Source organism: Leishmania infantum, chromosome 36 (assembly GCF_000002875.2).
Source record: "Leishmania infantum JPCM5 genome chromosome 36".
In the NCBI taxonomy this organism is placed as follows: Eukaryota; Euglenozoa; class Kinetoplastea; order Trypanosomatida; family Trypanosomatidae; genus Leishmania; species Leishmania infantum.
In genome coordinates this window covers 302,181-320,372 of record NC_009420.2, presented here as the reverse complement: position 1 = coordinate 320,372, position 18,192 = coordinate 302,181, and the positions used below count along the sequence as shown (strand labels likewise).

Here is an 18,192-nt window from a genome sequence, read left to right as displayed (position 1 = left end):
TCGAGCAACATGAAAGTGAAGCGCGAAAAAGTAGAAGACCGCCATAGACGACGAAGAGAACAAGGGGAAGATAAGGAAAGCACGGAAGTGGTAAGGTCGGCAGATGTTCCTTACGCGCTAAATCCAAAATAGCAACAACAGAAAAAAAAAACAGTGCCAGCCAGAGAAAGACGGAGAGGTCCTAACCGCCTGCGCACACACACAAACACACACACGAAAATAATAATAAAACAGTCGAAGCCTGGAAGAAACAGAATGAAAAATGTAAGTCGGAAAGCGAAGAACACACACACATACACACGAATCCCGGCAAAGCCGCTTTCCGTCACCTTCGTCCCTCTTCCTCTTCGCGTCTGCTATCCAACGAGAAAGGAAAACGAAAAGAACGAGCACAGCGACGCCCACGCCCGCAAAGAACGAAAACAACGCGAAGAAAAAAAAAGGTCGTGGTTGAGCGATGGATTGCGCCTTGCGCGATGGTACTACCCTATTAGGCTTTCGTTCTTTTGCTTTGAATCGAGGGCCACCAATGAGTTGAGCAGCCAGAACAAGACAGAAAGACGGCGAAACAAGAAACGGGCACAGCACGGCTTGTCGAGATCGAAGCGAGCAAACGAAATATAACGAAGAGGTGAAGATCGAGAGAGCGATGGGAAGAGAGTGAGAAAGCTGCAGAAGTGAAAGGGCCGCGGACACAACTCTCCCTCCCCTCCCCTCCCTCTACAGCGAAATACACAAAGAAAAATATAAGAAGCGTGACGCACAACAACGCCACCATTTTTTCTCACAACAAACCCAGAAAAGCATAGCCCCTCACGACATCTTGCGTTTCGTTTTCGGCAACATTGCGCGCTTAAAGTGCATCGACCTCCAAGCGATCATAATAAATTTGAAAAAAAAAAGACAAACACGAGGAGGATAGCCGGTGACAAGCTCGCCTATCGCACAGTGGAGATGAGTGCGCCAGACAGGGTGTGGATGTGTCGATGCGTGGCCTTCATGATTCCTTTTTTTTGTTCCAGAGAACATTCTAAGGCAGGATCGAACGCCTTAGACATCGTCTTGTGCCCCTCCTACTGTTATGGCACGCACGTCGTTGTAGCAAACATGTGCCACGATGAGCAGGCGACGGCGCACACGGTTTGCCTTTGGTGCTCTCTCAACGTCAAGCTACAACCCCCTCCCCTGTACCTATAGATCCTTCGACAGCTCGCTCGGGCTGATTGGGCTGCTCTACTTTTTATTTGCCTTTGACAAGAGAGCACCGAAAAAGAAAAGACGAGGAAGCAAGACTGCGCCAAACCGGCAACAAGGACACATTTCAGAAGAGAAGCCGATTTAGTTCATCATCGAGGTTGACAGACGGTTCCCCTGTGGAGGTCCGCCGCAGGTCGTCACACGTGAGAGAGCGTACGCCAGCTATGCAGTCTTGCTCCACGGGGGCACTGCCGCCATCACCCGAGTGCCGCTCTAGATTCCTCTCGGCGCGGAACTCCCTAAGCTGTGCGACCTGTGGATCCTCTGAGCTAACCGCAGAAACACCCGCCGCCCCGCCTCTCTCGCCCAAGCCTGTGGCTGTGGACGCCGATACGGCAGCAAGTGGCTCCAGGTGCGGGTCCTCGCTGCCGTGCCCTCTCGCTCTGTGCAACACCTTCCGCGCCATCACAGCATGGATCCATCCCGCAACGACGGTGCGGTCTGCGACATCCGCATCCGTTTCGCCGTCGTGCCGCTCAAGGGGAGATGGCAGCGGCAGCGGCGCCGCCGCCGCTCGAGATGGCGAGGTAGCCTTAAGAATGCTCCCCTCGCTTGCAAGGGGCACGGCTGACCCTGCCACAGGCGAGGCGCGATTCAGCGGTGAAAAGAGTCCTCCGGGGGCAGGAGCAGTGGAAGTAGTGGTCGAGAACGGTTGTGCCTCCGCCTCTGGCGCCGCAGCTGTGTGCCTCAAAATGAACGGATGACGTAGCAACTCGGTACACGTGGGCCGTCGATCAGGAGATTTCACGACACACGCGCTTATGAAGTCGGCCAGGTCACTATCCATCTCCGGCGGTAGCTCTAGCGCTGCACCGTCACCGTTGAGATGCTGCAACAGTGCCCAGAAGCGCGCCTCGCTGCTGCCACCGCGCAAACCGGCATACGGGCACACGCCCACGGCCAGCTCTGCGACAACGAGCCCCAGAGACCATATATCCGCCCCGTACGAGTAGTACTCGCCTCGCAGCCGCTCAGGACTCATGTACGTAACCGTGCCAACAAAGCTGTGAGCGTCTGCCTTGGTGCACTCCAGATTAGAGCTCACACCAAAGTCGGATATCTTGATGTCGCCGGTGCGGCTGTTGTAGAGGACGTTGCTGGGCTTCAAATCGCGATGAATGAGATGGCGGGTACGATGCAGGTACGTGAGTCCCTTCAGCATCTGTCGTGTGATGGATGCCAAGACAGGTGGTGGGACGGGTTTGTATAGCTCGTGCAGAGAGCCGTCCATCGCTTCCATCGCGATAAAGACGGACCCCTCATGTGCGAACGCACCGTAGAAACCGACGAGGTAGGGCGTTGCAAAGTCGCCAGCGTGCAGCGTCTCCAGCTCTCGTCGAATTTCATTGATGTGCGTCTGCCCTGTCACTTTGATTTCCTTGAGGGCGACCACCTTATTGCTGCCCCGGTGAACCGCACGGCGAACAGAGCCGCTGCTGCCTTTCCCTAAGAAGCCGCCCTCCGTTTCCGGAACCACTTCAAGGTCACTGAGAGACAGCACGCACGAGTTGCCCTGATTATCCCGCACTCCCTCAGACGACACCAGAAGCGAACCGATGCGGACGCCGTCGGCGCAGAAGCCCTCTGTTGCGCTTGCTCCATCGCGCTCGATGGCGTCAAGGTTGATCTTCAGTCGCGACATTATTGATCACACTGGGAAACCGTGAGACTCTGCAAAAAAAAAAGCAACAGTGCAAAAAAAGCGCACGCGCAGGGCGTCCCCACGTCGCCTCCCCCCGCCACCCCTGCTGGTATCGCTCTACGCTCGTTGTAGCGGTGCGACCCGCGCGACTCCTTGGCGTCTGCTGATGCCGAACCAACGTAAGACCACACGATGAGAAGAGTCGCAGAAGCGCTGAGTAAAAAAAAAAGCGGCAGAGCACAAGCGACGCATATACAAAAGATAGAGAGGAAACACCGGAAAACACGGGAAGCCAACTGAGCGAGCGGCACAGCGATTTTCTGTGTCTTCCGGTTGCTGAAAGGTGTGGCGGCCTCCTTCGCTGTGACTTTGTCGGTACTTGTGCTTCTGTGTGTCTGTGTGTGTGTGTGTGTGTGTGCAGTGTAGCGGCTGTGGGCAGGGGAAACCCGACCTTTAGGGCAGACAAATAATCGTACAATGAGACCAACAGGCGGTGAGCTGAATCGGGGAGGGTGGAGATCGAGACCCCCGCAACAACAACAACAACAAAGAACACAGCGAAGCGGAAGATGGAAGAGGCAAAACGTGTCTGTACAAGGAAGACGTATTAAAACGAATGCAGTCGACAAACAAACCAACAACAAAAAAATTGCACGTGCTCACCCACGAAGGGAGGGCGAGACTTGACTTGAAAGGTCGCGGCTGAGGCGATGACGTTGGTGTGGCAGCGAAAAGGATGGCTGGTAGGTCGAGCTGTCGCCACCGGAGGAAGCAGAGCACAGCAAAGAAGTGATTAAGACTGCGTGGCCGCACTCTCCCCTCCTCGCCGATGCCCCCCGCACACACGCGCGCACGAATGCACAGAGAAAGGAAGAAGATAGAGAGAAGCAGAAGAGCGGGCCAGCGAGAGAGACTGCCGGCAAGTGCGTCACGGACACGCACTTCTTTCCACAAACGACGACGGCTTTTAGTTTCCTCTTGGCTTGGCCAACAACGATGGCACCTTCTTCGGCTTCTCCACAAGGACGGTCAGAGGCTCGTGTCGAGCCCTCGAGCTCTCCCTGTGACGGTCGTTTGTTCGGGCCCCCAACGACTGCACACGCACACACACCGCCACTCGCCAGGTGTGCGCAGGCAGCGGATCTGTGAAGTGGGCGATAGGAGAAACAGAGCGCAAGACGGAGCGAGGGGATCGAAGAGAGGTGAAGAAGGCGCTGGCGGGGCTCCCGCTCTCCCCGCTTTGCAGAAACGGAGCCGAACGAACTGCTCCTTAGCGAGGGAAGGAAGGCGGCCGGAACCGCGGGATTCGGGTGCTACCGTGCGAGCTCCCCACTTCCTTTCAAATTGTCACGGAGAGAAACACACATCGCATGGCAAGTGCCAAGCACGACGAAAAACAGAGAAGAGGAGAAGTGTGGGCGGAGATGTTGTAATTGATGCAGGCAGCCATCAAACGGGCGGCGTGATGCCGCAAGGCGCAGCTGTGTGCTTCTGTATCTCAACTTCGCCTTCTCCCACATTGCAGCTACAGCGTGGAAGCATTTGGCTGGTGAAGGCGAAAAGAGCCTGATAGCGTATCGCCGTGCATGAAAGCACACACACACACACATGCAGCGTGTCGTGAGGTGGGGAGTTGCGCTAATATATGTCGATCATGTGTGTCTGTATTTGCCTTGTCGGCTTCTCACTATCCCTATCGTGATAACGTTCTGGTCTCATTCGAGGCTCTGATGCTGCCACGAAAAGCAGTACTATGGCACCCCTGGCCTATGAAATCTATGGCACGCCCCTCGTCCATCTCTGCAGTTCCTCTAGGCACGCCCGCGTCCATGTACTGCGAGGTATGGAGCGAGGAACGCCGGCAATGCAACTTTACACGGATCGTGTAAGAGGGGAGAGGAACATGCACAGCAGGGAAGCACGAAGAGCAGTAAAAAAAAATGTATCCAGCAGCGCTACCACCCCGCTCAACGCACGCAGATCTCCCTCTTCCTCGGGGTCGCGAGTGCAATCTATGAACCCGAAGGGTACCATGTGTACGTATAAGTGGTCTTATGCACATGCCACATGAGGTGCCTACACAGAACCTTCAAAAACCATTGTCAGCAGTCCACAAGGACTACCGCCGCTGACGGACAACAAGGTCAACTCTTTCTCGCCACTGGCATTCAGGATCTCTGAAGCAGGCAACACTGCTTGGCTTCGCGCCTTGTCGCCGTGAAGGACCTCGAAGCGCACCTCCTGCCCAGTCGTGAGCGTGCGCGTGAAACTGCCTTCCTCGGCACCCCACACCGCATGCGACGAATTCCGTCGCGTTGGCGCGGTGAAAACGGGTTCGCCATCTACGCGGACGACCACCTGCAGAGAGCATTGCTCCAGCATGTCCTCCACCAAGTCGTCCTCACAGCCCTCGTGAAGAAAGTGCACCTCTTTAATGCGCATCCGCATCGCATAGGCAGCGTCAGCAGGGGGCGTCGAGGTCGGTGTCGACGACAGCGGTGGAGCGGGCACTACGGCCACAGGCGGTGGCGGTGGCCAAGAAAGGTTCGGCGCACTGGGAGTGGGGCGGACACCTACCGTTGAGGAAGGGTCAGACGACGCGGCGAGGCGTGGTGGCATGGGGGCTGGTGTGTCATACACGGGCAGCAGTGTCGTAGTCCTCGCCGCTGCTAACGCCGAATCATCCGTGATCTGTGACTCGCTAGTTCCGTCGAACGTTATGGGGGTCTTAGACCCGCTGCAGAAGACAGCTGCCGCTGCACGAGTCACCGCCTTCTTGGAGTCCTCCGAGGGAGTCAGGAGTGCTGGCAGTGGCTTCGTTTGCGGCTCCACCTGCTCGAGTATGCCTTTCGCTTTCTCTGCGGAGCCGCGTGAGTTGGCATCGTCGGTGGGGGCGGGTGGAGCAGTTGAGCATGAGAACGACGAGTGCGCGAAGAGGCGCTGTCCTTTCATAGGTGTGGCATCGTCGTTTCGGGAGGGGGAGAGCATAGGCCCAAGACGCTGCCCGCGTTGCAAGTTTTTGGTGACGCTCTCACCTTCCGCTGAGCCAGCATCAGCACTGCTGAGTGGCGTCGCGCTTCTCTCGCGGATTCTAACGCCACCGGGCTCAAGTGTTCGAGGTGACTGGAACGGTGACGCACATCGACGGCCATCAACATCGCTGTCGATGCAGCTGATCCCTCTGTACCCGCTGTAACGCCGGTGCTGCACTTCCGTGACTCGAACCCAGAATGTGACGGTGTCACGCAATCCGCCCTTGTCATCGACAAGATGGACCGTGTGTACGCTGTAGGCAGCATGCCTCGTCTCTAGCTCGTTGCCACTGGCGAGGGCTGTGGCGATCAAGGTGTGCACGGCAACGGTTGCTGTGGCAGTTGGCGCCGGTGACTCAGTGCTACAAGGCTCACCTGTTTCGACCTCAGTATTGGCCACCCCTTTGTACAGGCAGATCCTCACAGCACTGCACGTATCCCGCATAGCGTACAACACGCACCTCCCGGGGCTTTGCAGAGGCCCCCCCTCAAGCCCGCGAGAGCGCCGCATCAGTGAACCCGCATTCTCTGTCACTAGTTGAACGCGCAGAAGGACGTCGCGCATACTGTATGGGCCGCAGATGCATACGACAGAGTTTACCTTTCCTGGTGCACGCGCATCGTCATCGGGGTCGCGCTGTGTGCGAGCAGGGGCCAGTCGTGTAACGCGACTCAGCTCCAACTCGTAAATAGGTTCGGAGCACGCGCCGATGCGCGCAAGAGGCGAAGCGCCGGCCTGGAGTATGGCACCGAGGGCCTGCACCAACCTCTGCAACTCCACGCGCGCAGATAAAACCGACCCGTCAGCCCCGCTCCCCTCCCCCACCAAATCATCGTCCTTGTCGATAACCTCGATCGCCGGCGTGCTCTGCCGCTTTCCACCGTGGCGAGACGAAAGGTGGCTCACCTGCTGCTGCAACTCTGCTTTCTCCTTCGTGAGCTGCTCCAACTGCTGCTCGAGTTGCGCGAGTCGCTGCTGGTGGCTTAACGAGGATTGCGAAGATAAGGTGCCCGGCGAGGCATTTGCAGTCGCCACCGCCGACGCCGCCGCTTGGCTGCGGTGCTTCTCTTTGATCAAGTGATACACATCTCGGCGCTCCATTTCCGCCGCCAGCGACTTCATGGTGGCTGTCTGCCGCAGCACCGTCTGCCGCATTTCGGTGAGCTCTGCGGAGAGACGATCGATCAAGCACTGCATTTGGGCGGCCTCCTGTTGCTGCGTCACCATCGCTCGTTTCAGCTCATCGTTTTCGGCCTGCTGCAGGCGTAGCGCACGCTCCGCCGCGGCGGTGCGCAAGACAGAGCGCGTGACCGGATCATCCGCCGAGAGCCGGTCGAGTGGGAGACCAAAGGAGGCAGCGGATGGTGTACATGTCACAGAAAGCGAGGCTTGAGCTAAGGTAGCCGTGGGCAGTGTTGAGGGGAATGCAGACGATGCGTGCACTGCCGGCGCCGCTGCTGCTGAGAAACCGTCGGTGTTTGGCAGATGGCGGCCACTGAGCTCCCGTCGGAGGTCTCGAAGTTGATGAAAGCGGCTCCGCGCGTCAGAGAGGGCCTTCGCGACGTCTTTTGGTGGCATCGCCACCGTTGAAGCGCAATCTGGGCCAGCATCAATATTTGCCAGTGGGGCCGAATACGCGGCGCGATAGACCCCGGGTGAGAGACGCACGTGCACCTCTCTGCCGCCCACGTCCACTCCTGTACTCCACATGGCTCCTTCAAAGCAGCAGGGCAGCAACACGAGGATAAAGGAGGAGACAGGAAAACAAGGGGGTAGGGGGAGGGGCGGGAAATCGAGAAATGGCAGCAGTCGTGGCGCTGTCGTTCGCGGCTCAACGAACAGCGACGCACAGTCACACCCTCGGCACCTTCGGCTTCACGCACTCTCTGAAAAGCAACCATGAAAGGGTTGTCTGTGGGCGAGGTAGTGCGAGGGGTAGGAGGAAAAATTGAAGCGTGAGATGGAGGGTGCTAAGTTGCTGGAGAGTCAGCTGCGTGGTGAGGTGGGGGGTTGGGGGTGTAGAAGGCTACGCGTGAGAACAAGAGGGAAGTGAAGGGAAAATACACCAGCAAGCACGGAGTAGCTGACCCGAAAAGCGGTAGTCCTACCACGCACCCACAACCTCTGCCCCCGCGCTGCTTTTATGCAGGCAGTTCACGCGACGCTCTCGCCCAGCAGCTATGAAGGCAGCGACCCGCGGAGCGTTTAAGGGAGAATAACGTGTTCTTTGGCACACGTTACCCCCTCGTCTCTTCAGTACACTTGCTCTTCTTCTTCGCAGTTTAGGAAGAAGACACGGGTACATGGCTCTAGGCGCATGCACTCGTTCGTGCCGCCTGAGCTGTGCTTACATGTAAAACGCTTTCGACTGCTTCCTCGAAAAACATCGAGAGGGACAAGCACACACACACACACAAACGGTAGAAAAAAGAAAAACGCAGCCCACTCCAAGCCAGGAGGGGAACCGGCGACAAGCACCAACCCGTCTTCCCAGCATCCCGGTTCATTCGCAAACGAACAAACGAATAAGGTAATCACTCATCACCGCTGCGGGAGACAACAGAAAACTACATATTGCAACAGAGTGCATCAAACACGGCGCAAGCGCCGAGACGCGCTGGCGGCCGCAGAGAAACCACACTGTCCCGGCAGGGGGTTCATTATGCCATACAGCACGAGCCATGCGCCATCCCTGTCCGGTACAGGCCCCCATTGCGGGGTGCGAAGCGGCCGTAGACACGCGCGGCAGAGCGCAATGCGCCGACTCCGTCACCTGAGAGCACGGAGCCCCTGCCCTCGACTTCCACACGCAACCGTCTCGCAAGTCGCCTCACAGCCTCGCCCGTAATGCCGGTCACCACCTGCAAGGGCTCTGCATTGGCAGGGAGGGGGAGGGCTGCCTGGCTGCGTCCCACATGGAGTGAAGCACTGGGCCCCGTGATACCACGCACGGGCATGCTCCCTCGTCATCAGGGGGCAAGAGACGAACAACGAGAGCAAACGGGGGCAAGAGTAAAACTGAGGCACTGGGGCAGCCATACACACGCAGACACGCACACAATAAAAAAAAAGAAAGGAAGGAAAAAGACGCCAACGGTCACATACAAAAAGGGTGGAGATGCACCAACAAGCACACGCGCCAACACATGAAAAAAAAAGGAGGGAAACGGAAAAAAAAGAGGTAATGGGACACATACTAAACGAAAAGACGCGCATGGCATACTCACATATAAAGAATAAAGAAACATGCTTTGATGATGACGTGAAGCGCAAGGCCAAGTAAACGAAAAGGAAAGAAGAGCACACCTGTGTGGTAGCACCGAGATACATGCACATGTAAGCTTGGCAAAAAGATAACAGCAAGGCAGAAAACAACGGATCGAAGATAAGATGGCAGCGTGAGAAGGAAAACCAAAAATCCCCCCACACACACACACACACATCATTTCGCCATCACCGAAGACCTTTGAGTCACGTACACATGCAAGCGCAAACACCAACATCATCGACACCACGCTAGCGCACACACGCACACGCACATGTATAAATCTCTTTCGCTGAGACGAAAAAAAAAACAAGAAGTGTACAACGTTCATAAATAGGGATAGGAAAGCTACGAGGAAAGTAGAAAGGGATGAAGAAGAGGTGAAGTACAGCCAAACATACACGAACGCGCGCATAAAGAAGGACTACACGAACTAAGAATAGAACCCATCTGCTAGGGAGGTGAAGGTGCGCATGTGTGCAGTGATGGTGGCAGTGGTGCTGGGGGAGGAACGAGGAGGCGTAGGAGGGGCGAGGTAGAAAGCCGACAGAGGGGAGCCTTCCCCCAAAGCGGCACAGCCTTACGCAGACACGCACACACTCATGCACACGTGCTCATTATCGCATTGCAAACAGCTAAGCTTGCAAGTAAAGAAAACAGAACGTGAAAGGGAGTGACATGATTCCTTTTGAACTACACGGGCACCGTCACCCCCGCATCACTAACATTCGCATCCCCCTTTTCCCTTTTTGTGTGTGTTTCTGTGTGGATCCTGTATCTGTGTTTCACCACCACAGGTTTCCCGCCTCCCTCCATGAAACGCTCGTCACAGTCGCACAAGACTCGCAGGCCCAGCATAGACAGCGTGAAAGACACCCAGACACATGTCAGCAAGAAGGCGAGACGCAACCATACGATTGTGCCGGCACACACACACACGCACACGAAGAGGGAGAAAAAACAGAGGTGCAAGTGCACCAATGGTTTTTGCTTTGCGTTTTCCTTCTCCACTCGTGATGGACTCTCACTTGCGGGTTATCCTTTACGTAATAACAACGAAAAGAAAAGCAGGTCACTCGCCGGGTACAAACAAAGAATAAAAAGCTGAGGAGGAGAAAGCAAGACCAAACGAAAAAAAAAACGCCTCCCGCTTCTCCTTGCTGCTGGCATGGTGTATCGCTTCTCTTCTCCCGTTTCGTTGTCGCCATACATTCCAGCTCTGTCTGCTGGTCTGCTTGTGTATGTGTGTATACACAAAAAGGAAATATGAAGAGCAGCTACACTTTCTTCGAGCCGGTGCAGGAAGGGCTCCGCACATCTGCAGATGCACACTTGCGAACCTGAAGAGAAACAGATCGCGAGTGGGATGGAGTGGAGTCGCGGGGGGGGGGGGGCAAAAAAAAAGCGAGATAGCACGTTGATAAGAGAAGCTCAAGTAGAGGACGAAGAGGGGAGGATCAGCATGACACACACACAGACACGCAGACGCATACACCGCTCCACGTGCACAGCAGCCGAAGGCGACAGGCAGAGACTCAGAGACACGGGTCCAAAGCGCCGACGAGGAAGAAGTGAACAACGCCGAAGACGAGGCGCTGATGCTCACTCTCGCGATCCGTATGAGCGCGCCTCAGATTCCCCACTGAGCTCCACACCTCAGCAGGCGCAAGCGCCGGATCGTTGTTCGGCGCTGATGCGATCTCTTTTCTGCCGATGACCGCAAGTCATGAACAGTTCCTCTGCCGTGGTACTCCTTGGTTCTGTCTCGCGTCGGCCTTGGTACGCCACTAGCGTCTTGCGCTTTCTACACTCCTCGGAAGCACAAGCACGGTCTGTCGTCCAGAAAATCCATCAAGGTTGTGATATGTACACGCTTCTTACCGCAAGAAAGGTGTGGGAAACGACGGTTAAGTACGCTACGATACACAAAGTGTAGCAAACAACAAAAAAACGAAAAACCCGTTCAAGATTTTCACCGTCACCTTCACCAACGAATAGCCGTCAAAAGTCGTGTGACCATGACAAGCATCAGCAACACAGAAAAGAAAAAGCGTTCTTGAGATCCTCTATCCCCTCATAGCAACAGGCTGCGAGCGAACGAAAAAAAAATTCACGAACAGCAGGGAAAGGCCGACGTGGTGAAACCGAGACACGGACGGGATTTGGCGCAAGAACCACAAAAAAAGGGCGCGGTGAGAAGGAAGCAGCGAACCGAACACCAAAGAAGAAATTAGAGAGCGAAGACGACGACTAGCGAAAAAGACACACAGCATTCTCCTTTTATTTTCCCCTTCATGAACTGCTAGAGAGAGAAATAGAGATGTCTGTAAAGCCAGCAAGAAATAGAGCGGAAATAAATACACGAAACACTTAGTTCTCGTTCCAACGCCTTGCTCTACCAGGAACACGTCAGTCAAGGTATGCGCTTCCAACCGCAGCGCACCCACCTCCTGTGGCGCCGCGACTACATCCGGGTCCTCGAGGGCGCAGCGTCCAGCCGCCGAATCGGGGCCACGCGTCTAAGCAGGCTCCTCCTGTCCTTCCTCGTCCCTTCCTTCGCACACGTGCTGCGCCCTCTCAGTCGCTTCCAGCCGCGGCATCCCACAAGGTGGTGTGGGCACCCTTCACACCGCAGTCGGGAGGGCTCGACGCCGCCATTCGCGGCGCTCTCGTCGTGCCTCATCGCACCCGCCCGGCCGCATGGGGGAGAGGCCGCACACTTCGCACGCATCCACTGTGTGCATTGGGGGGGAGGGGGGGAAGGGGGGTGGCTCGCTGCCCTCATCTGCCGTTTCCCGTCGATGCCATGCGAGGGGAGAGAGGAGCGGGAGGAGAGAGAGGAGGCGTGTCGGCGCGACTTGGCCACGCATGTGCGGCGAACATACATAAGGAACGTTGTAATAAAAATAGCGGAGATATTAAAAAAAAGCACCAGCTGCCGTGTGCCCGAGCGCACTGCTTTTCGTCATCACCATTCTCATCATTGGCCGTTTTTACTCCGTAACCGATCGCAGTCACCTGCCTTCTTATTGAACTTCAAGTGTGCTGCTGGGCTTTCTACCTCCCCCCGTGGCCCCTCACACGCACATGCGCTTGCATAGCGTCGTCTATGAGAGCACCAACGCCACAAAGGGGTCAGCAACCATAGACCACCAAGGTGATCAAGGCAACCGAAAAAAGGTGATGCAGGAGGGAAAGGTGTGCAGAGGTGAAAAAAAAAATACACACGTCATCATCACATCGGACAAACCAACGGAAAGAGCTCGTGCGACAATCCAGCGGCATTAAGACAAGGGGCAGCCAGAGCCTGTCCCGGCAATGAATAATAATAGTAAAAGGCTCCTGTCAAACGGATCGTAGTGATTCAGCTGAGAGCTGAGACGCCCATCTAACAAGAGCACTCCAAAGAACAAGGCAAACGATGAGCAACGTCTCTTTGGTGTATGGGGCGTTGTGGGCATGCCCACAAACAAGATGCTGATGAGAAAGGACACAGAACAGCCTGTTCATGTTCGCGGCGCAGCGACGCCAAGAATAAAACTTCGAGTGCGTAATCGCTCCTCGGTAACACAATCACCGTCAACTGTGCTTCCTGAGACACCTCTGCGGCGTTCGCAAAAAGCAGCGGCAGCAGTGCGCCTATACCGGAAAGTGCGAGCAGAGGCATTTCCACTTACTTTTCACAAGTCGGCAGCACGCTGAAATTTCCTTGACACCTCCCTCTGCCATACAACACGAGCCATGCGCCATCCCTGTCCGGTACAGGCCCCCATTGCGGGGTGCGAAGCGGCCGTAGACACGCGCGGCAGAGCGCAATGCGCCGACTCCGTCACCTGAGAGCACGGAGCCCCTGCCCTCGACTTCCACACGCAACCGTCTCGCAAGTCGCCTCACAGCCTCGCCCGTAATGCCGGTCACCACCTGCAAGGGCTCTGCATTGGCAGGGAGGGGGAGGGCTGCCTGGCTGCGTCCCACATGGAGTGAAGCACTGGGCCCCGTGATACCACGCACGGGCATGCTCCCTCGTCATCAGGGGCACAGTTAGAGATGAGAAAAAGGGATAGGCAGACGACAGTCTGAAGGCTGCATCACGTCCCCGCTGCCCCACCCATGGCCACGATAACAGAAAAATCTGTCGAGGCCAGCAGAACAGGATAGTTTTCGACGACTTCAACACAGGGTGGGGCGGCCAATATGATCTAAAGGAGATCGGCTTTCAGTCGATCAGGGGGACGGAAGAGAGCAAAGCAAAGTGCCTGCGTGTGGCGTGATGGTGCTAGCGGTGTCGTTCTAGCCCCCTGTGTGCATCGGCATCATCTCGGAAGTTGGTAAGTCTGTAGGCAGCCGTACCGCTTGGCAATACGACCACAATTCCGCCTTAGCGGGTGCCCCCGTGTTGCTCTCCCACAAAGGTGGGCCTCGCTGTAGGGATAGAGGAGACAGAGCCCCCCATGGCGGGGTTTGTTGAAGAATCCGGCATCGACGTTGCCGAGCGGTGCGCGTGAGTTCGCGAGGATGCCGCGCTGGCGGCCAGGCGGACCTTCGCAGCAGTAGTCGCGTTGCTCGTCATCCCTCGCTGCATTGGGGTGGAAAGCAGGTTCTGCTGCGACGTGGTCGAAGAGCCGGGGTAGATGTAGCTCGAGTTGGAGGCGGCCAGGCGGAGATGGGCGTGCATAGCCGGGTCCTCGTCACGAATCGAGCCGTTTCGGTGCGTACTGGTCGTCGACGCGTCAAAGCCCAGCAGCGGAGTAGGCGAAAAATGCCAGCTCGCGTCAAAGTCGAGCGGGTGAAGCGAACAGCTTTGCTCTCCCTGTGCACCGCCGTCGTAGCGGCCTCCCTCATCACCAAGAGGGTGGGCAACAGCACGGTAGCCGCCGTTACTACGGTGCACCGCCGCGAACTGCGGCGCCCTGTCGTGTGCGCCGGTGGCACCACCACCGTCGCCCGCATGGCCGCCGATACCCATGTCGTCCCCGTTGCGATGAGATTCAACAACACCGTTGCCGGATTCCGGCGACACGAGGGCCACTAGCCGGCGCATGCCCTTCGTGCCTGTCGAGAGAAGTTGCACGCTGCCCGGCGTGTACTGTACTGAGCCGTTGCCGTCCATCGGTTGTCCGCTTCCACGCGTGCCAGGGAACCTGTTGTAGGACGTCGACCCATCTGGCAAGGAAGTGACGCTGCCGTAGGGGTTGAAGCTGTAACTGCCATCGCTGTTCATGTGGCGCGCACCGGAAAGGCTGATGTCGGGCGCGCTCGCGTTCATGCGGCGTGTAAGGGAGGTGTTAGCGCTGACGAGGTGGCTGACAGGTTCGACGTCCTCGTCGACTTGCACATGCTCAAAGAGGGCACCGCAAGAGCCTAAGTCTTCCTCGGCGGCTGCCTTGACGTCCATGGCGTCGCTCTGGGTCCCCCCATTCGCCAAACTCACGACATTGGGGAGCGACACCGACTCCATCGCGGCTGTCTCCCGCTTCTCCTGCAGCTCCTGCTTCATCAGGGGGCCGCGCAGCAGCTCCATCTCACGCCTTAACCGCTGCTTCTCCTCAGGGAGCGCCTCGGGGGACTGCTCCATCGCCGCAAACTTGCGCGCGAGGCTGAGGTACTGCGGGAATACGTGAATTTGATTGCAGCATGAGCCGGCCGTGCACTTGCCGCGCTGGAACAGCAGGCACACACTTGCGAGCTTCTTCATAGAGCCCTGGAAGAGGCCGCGAGAGAAGCCTGCAATGCTGAACTTGGGCAAGGAAATACTGCTCTTGAGCTGCGGGTCGTGCACCGTGAAAGTATCGTCTGGTGCAAGGGAAAAGTAGCGGTTCTGGAGCTCTATGAACCACTGGTCAAACTCCGCCTTCTTCGCCTGCATCCACCGGTGATCGATGTGCACCTGATTACACCACCGCTCCCACTTGCACTGCAGTGGGTCAGTCGAGTAAAGGCCGCAGCTTGTCGGCACCTGCATCATCGCGTGTGCGTGGGCATGGTTGCCGGCACCGCGGGCGCGTTTCGCGCGCGTCGCCGGGTCTACGTAAAGGCCTTTGGTGAAGACCAGCGAGTTGATCGGCACCTCAACCACCTCTTTGAGGTCCGCCACGAAGATGCTAAACGTCTTTTCCGAGTCCATCTCCATCGTCTGGCGGAACTCGCACTCCCGATCGTAGAGCCACGAACTCATCTCCATCCGCGTCTCCGCCAGGTACTCGGGTCTCACATGGATATCATGGCAGCGATCGCCAGCGGCACACCGGCCCTCCTGGAACGCGTCGCAGATCCGCACGACACACCGCGAGCCGTACACAATGGGCTTTGGCGGTTTGCTGAAGAGGCGCGCGCTTCCTAGAGTCGACACCACCGTCGCTGGTGTCACCACCACAGGAGCCTTCAGTTGATTGTCGTGCACCTCGTAGTCAGATGTGGATTGCTGATCGTACCCGTGCGGGATACGCGAGCCAACCACGTCGACGCCTCTGTCTCGTCCATTCATGCCGCCTCCGGCGAGGTGGGCGCTGCCATTGTGGTGTACGTTGTTGCCACCATTATATTCGTACATGGCACCCATCGAGGGATTTGCGTGATAGCCGAATGGGTGGCCACTGCCGTGGCCACCCGTGCCGGGGTAGCCATACATCGTTCTACTGCCGCCCTGTCCTTGGACGTACGCGTTCGGGGGCGCATACATGGAATACATGTGGGTGTTGCCGCTGTTGTTCTCTGGCGAGCCGTACACTTTATAGATCATCTTGTGGCCACCGTATATGGTGAAATACTGCAGGTCAGAAAAACAAAGTAAGGGTCCGCGAAAGTCGACAACGAGAAGAAAACGCAAGCACACCTGGTCTCTTGGACTACTTGTGTGTCTCGACCGCTAAAGGCCCAGCGAGCGTAGCGGTGATTCGGCTTCCTTTTTTTGTATATATGTAAAGTGTGTTTATGTATTCAACGAAATGGGGTTCGCACAAGCCGTCTGTTCAGTGCCTCGTGTTTCTTTCTGTGATCTTCTTTACCACCTCTGCTGCTTGTCGCTGTGGGCCGTCGACACAGCAAAAAAGGCGGCCTCACGCGAGCAATGAATGATACCAAGGGCGAATAGCAAGAATTGCAAGAGAATGCCCAGAAAAATAAAACTTGTACTAACAACAAAAAAGCAGATGGATATTGATTGATGAGTGTGACGGAAAACAGACGCCACAGCCCAGGCGTGGAGAGCCCCAAAAGAAAAGGTAATCGAGAAAGGGAGAAGGGGGGGGTGAAGAAACCGGCAAAACTGAGCAGGAACGCTCAGCAGAACGGTGCCCTCAGCTCACAACACCACGGCTTTATTTTCGTTTTCTGTGTTATGGTGGTGGTGGTGGTCGACGTACCGATTTGTTGTTTGTGTGTGCCTGTGCCTATGAGCCCGCTTTCCTGTTTGTTGTTTGCGTCTCTCTCCGGTTACGTCGCACACGACGGGGGCCAGAAAAAGAGCCTAATAAAGATGGGCAGTACTTCAGAAAACACACGCAGACAGACAGACAGGCAAGGGTGAGGTGGGGTGGGGAAAGAATGGCTGACAGCAACACAAAAGACGACGGGAACACAACTGGTGAGGTCAAACGAAGCATACAAAAGTACACCACGGAAGGGGGAGGGAAGGGGAGAGGGGAGAGCACAGAAAAAGACACCACCAACGTCTCTCTAGCTCGACGACGAGGCACAGCAGCAAAATACACTATATAAGTTCAAGAGAACGCACGAGAAAAAGAAATAAACAAGCTTTCGTACACCCTGCGCACACTGAGCAATCGAGGAATAGAAGAGAGAGAGAGAGACAGAGGTGCAGGGGGTGAGTGGCAGGAGATGAAAGCCGTGGAAACGAGCAGAGGGTAGAGAGGAGGGGGAAGAAAACGCGACGGGTACGATGAAGGAAAACAAGTACAGAAAAAAAAGGCGAAAGAAAGCAAGAAAGGCGCAGAGACGAAAAGCGAAAAACGGAAGCAAAGAATCGAAAACAAAAAAAAAGGTGCGCGAGAAATGCGTACACACAGACAAACTTGCGCACGAAGACCGACGAATGAATACACAGGCACAGACACTCTCGTATGCGAACAGCCCCGCGGCGGCGAGCCGACTAGTAGGGCAGTGGGCAAAACAAAGGAAAGGAGAGGATTCACACGACCGTCAAAGCGGTCTTGCAAGCGCACAGATGAAAAGAGTGCCGCACGCAGACACGATTACAAAACAAACACATACACAGAAAAAAGGATCAATCGAACAACTCGACGTGTTGGTGAAACCAAAGGCAAGTCGGTGGATGGACGAGAGAACGTGCAACTCAATGAAGACTGGGGTTGGAAGGGCAGAGAGGCAAGAGCAGCAAGAAGTGAGCAGTTCTCCTTTGGGAAGGGGGAGGAGTCGTGAGGAAGTGTCGCTTTTGAGGAAAGAAAGAGCAACAGCACTACTAGTCGTGGGGCAACGATGCTGCGCAGGTAGGAAAAGAATAAAACCGGGGCGATGGCTACAGGTTCGCCCACTCTACCATAGGATCAATCAGGGTGTGCAGCCACCGAACTAACAGATCAATTATTTTGTGGAATGATAGACGGCTTACTTTGGTGGTCGTTTTTCGTTTCTTCTCTGCTCCCTCCTTGACCTGGCCTCGTGCCTTTCTGTCCGTCCGCCTATTGCTCTGCAAGCGTCCACCAGTCGCTGGGTCTCTCGTGTATGGCGCTACAGTATACGTTAAAGTACAACAGTTGTGGCACCTTCTGGGTTCTTTCTCTGATCCTTCCTTTTCGTTTGCTTTTCTTTGCTCGTGCTTACCCGAGGACTGTCAGTTGATTCCTCCGATTAGGTGAAGCCAGCGTACCCTGCGCGTTGTCGAATGCCGCTCTGTGCGTTAGTGTGTGTGTGTGTATGTTTCGAGTCCACGTACGGTGGTCGGGTGTCTTCTTTTGGCTGAACGGCTTCAGAATCGCTTCAGAATCTCCGAGAGAAATTGGTGGTGGTGGCGATGGGC

At 56.1% G+C, this 18,192-nt stretch overlaps 3 protein-coding genes across 3 annotated transcripts; all 3 read right to left on the bottom strand.

Moving 5' to 3' along the window:
• Positions 1 to 1,321: 1,321 nt before the first annotated feature.
• MKK5 (putative mitogen-activated protein kinase kinase 5) lies at positions 1,322 to 2,899 on the bottom strand (the record flags this gene model as incomplete). The annotated part of the gene is made up of 1 exon (XM_001469480.1): positions 1,322 to 2,899. The coding sequence occupies one exon, from the start codon at positions 2,897 to 2,899 to the stop codon at positions 1,322 to 1,324; it is 1,578 nt and encodes a 525-aa protein (XP_001469517.1).
• Positions 2,900 to 4,975: 2,076 nt separating this feature from the next.
• On the bottom strand, positions 4,976 to 7,642 carry LINJ_36_0910 (conserved hypothetical protein; the record flags this gene model as incomplete). The annotated part of the gene is made up of 1 exon (XM_001469481.1): positions 4,976 to 7,642. The coding sequence occupies one exon, from the start codon at positions 7,640 to 7,642 to the stop codon at positions 4,976 to 4,978; it is 2,667 nt and encodes an 888-aa protein (XP_001469518.1).
• A 5,933-nt stretch (positions 7,643 to 13,575) lies between these two features.
• Positions 13,576 to 15,936, bottom strand: LINJ_36_0900 (conserved hypothetical protein; the record flags this gene model as incomplete). The annotated part of the gene is made up of 1 exon (XM_001469482.1): positions 13,576 to 15,936. The coding sequence occupies one exon, from the start codon at positions 15,934 to 15,936 to the stop codon at positions 13,576 to 13,578; it is 2,361 nt and encodes a 786-aa protein (XP_001469519.1).
• Positions 15,937 to 18,192: the final 2,256 nt, after the last annotated feature.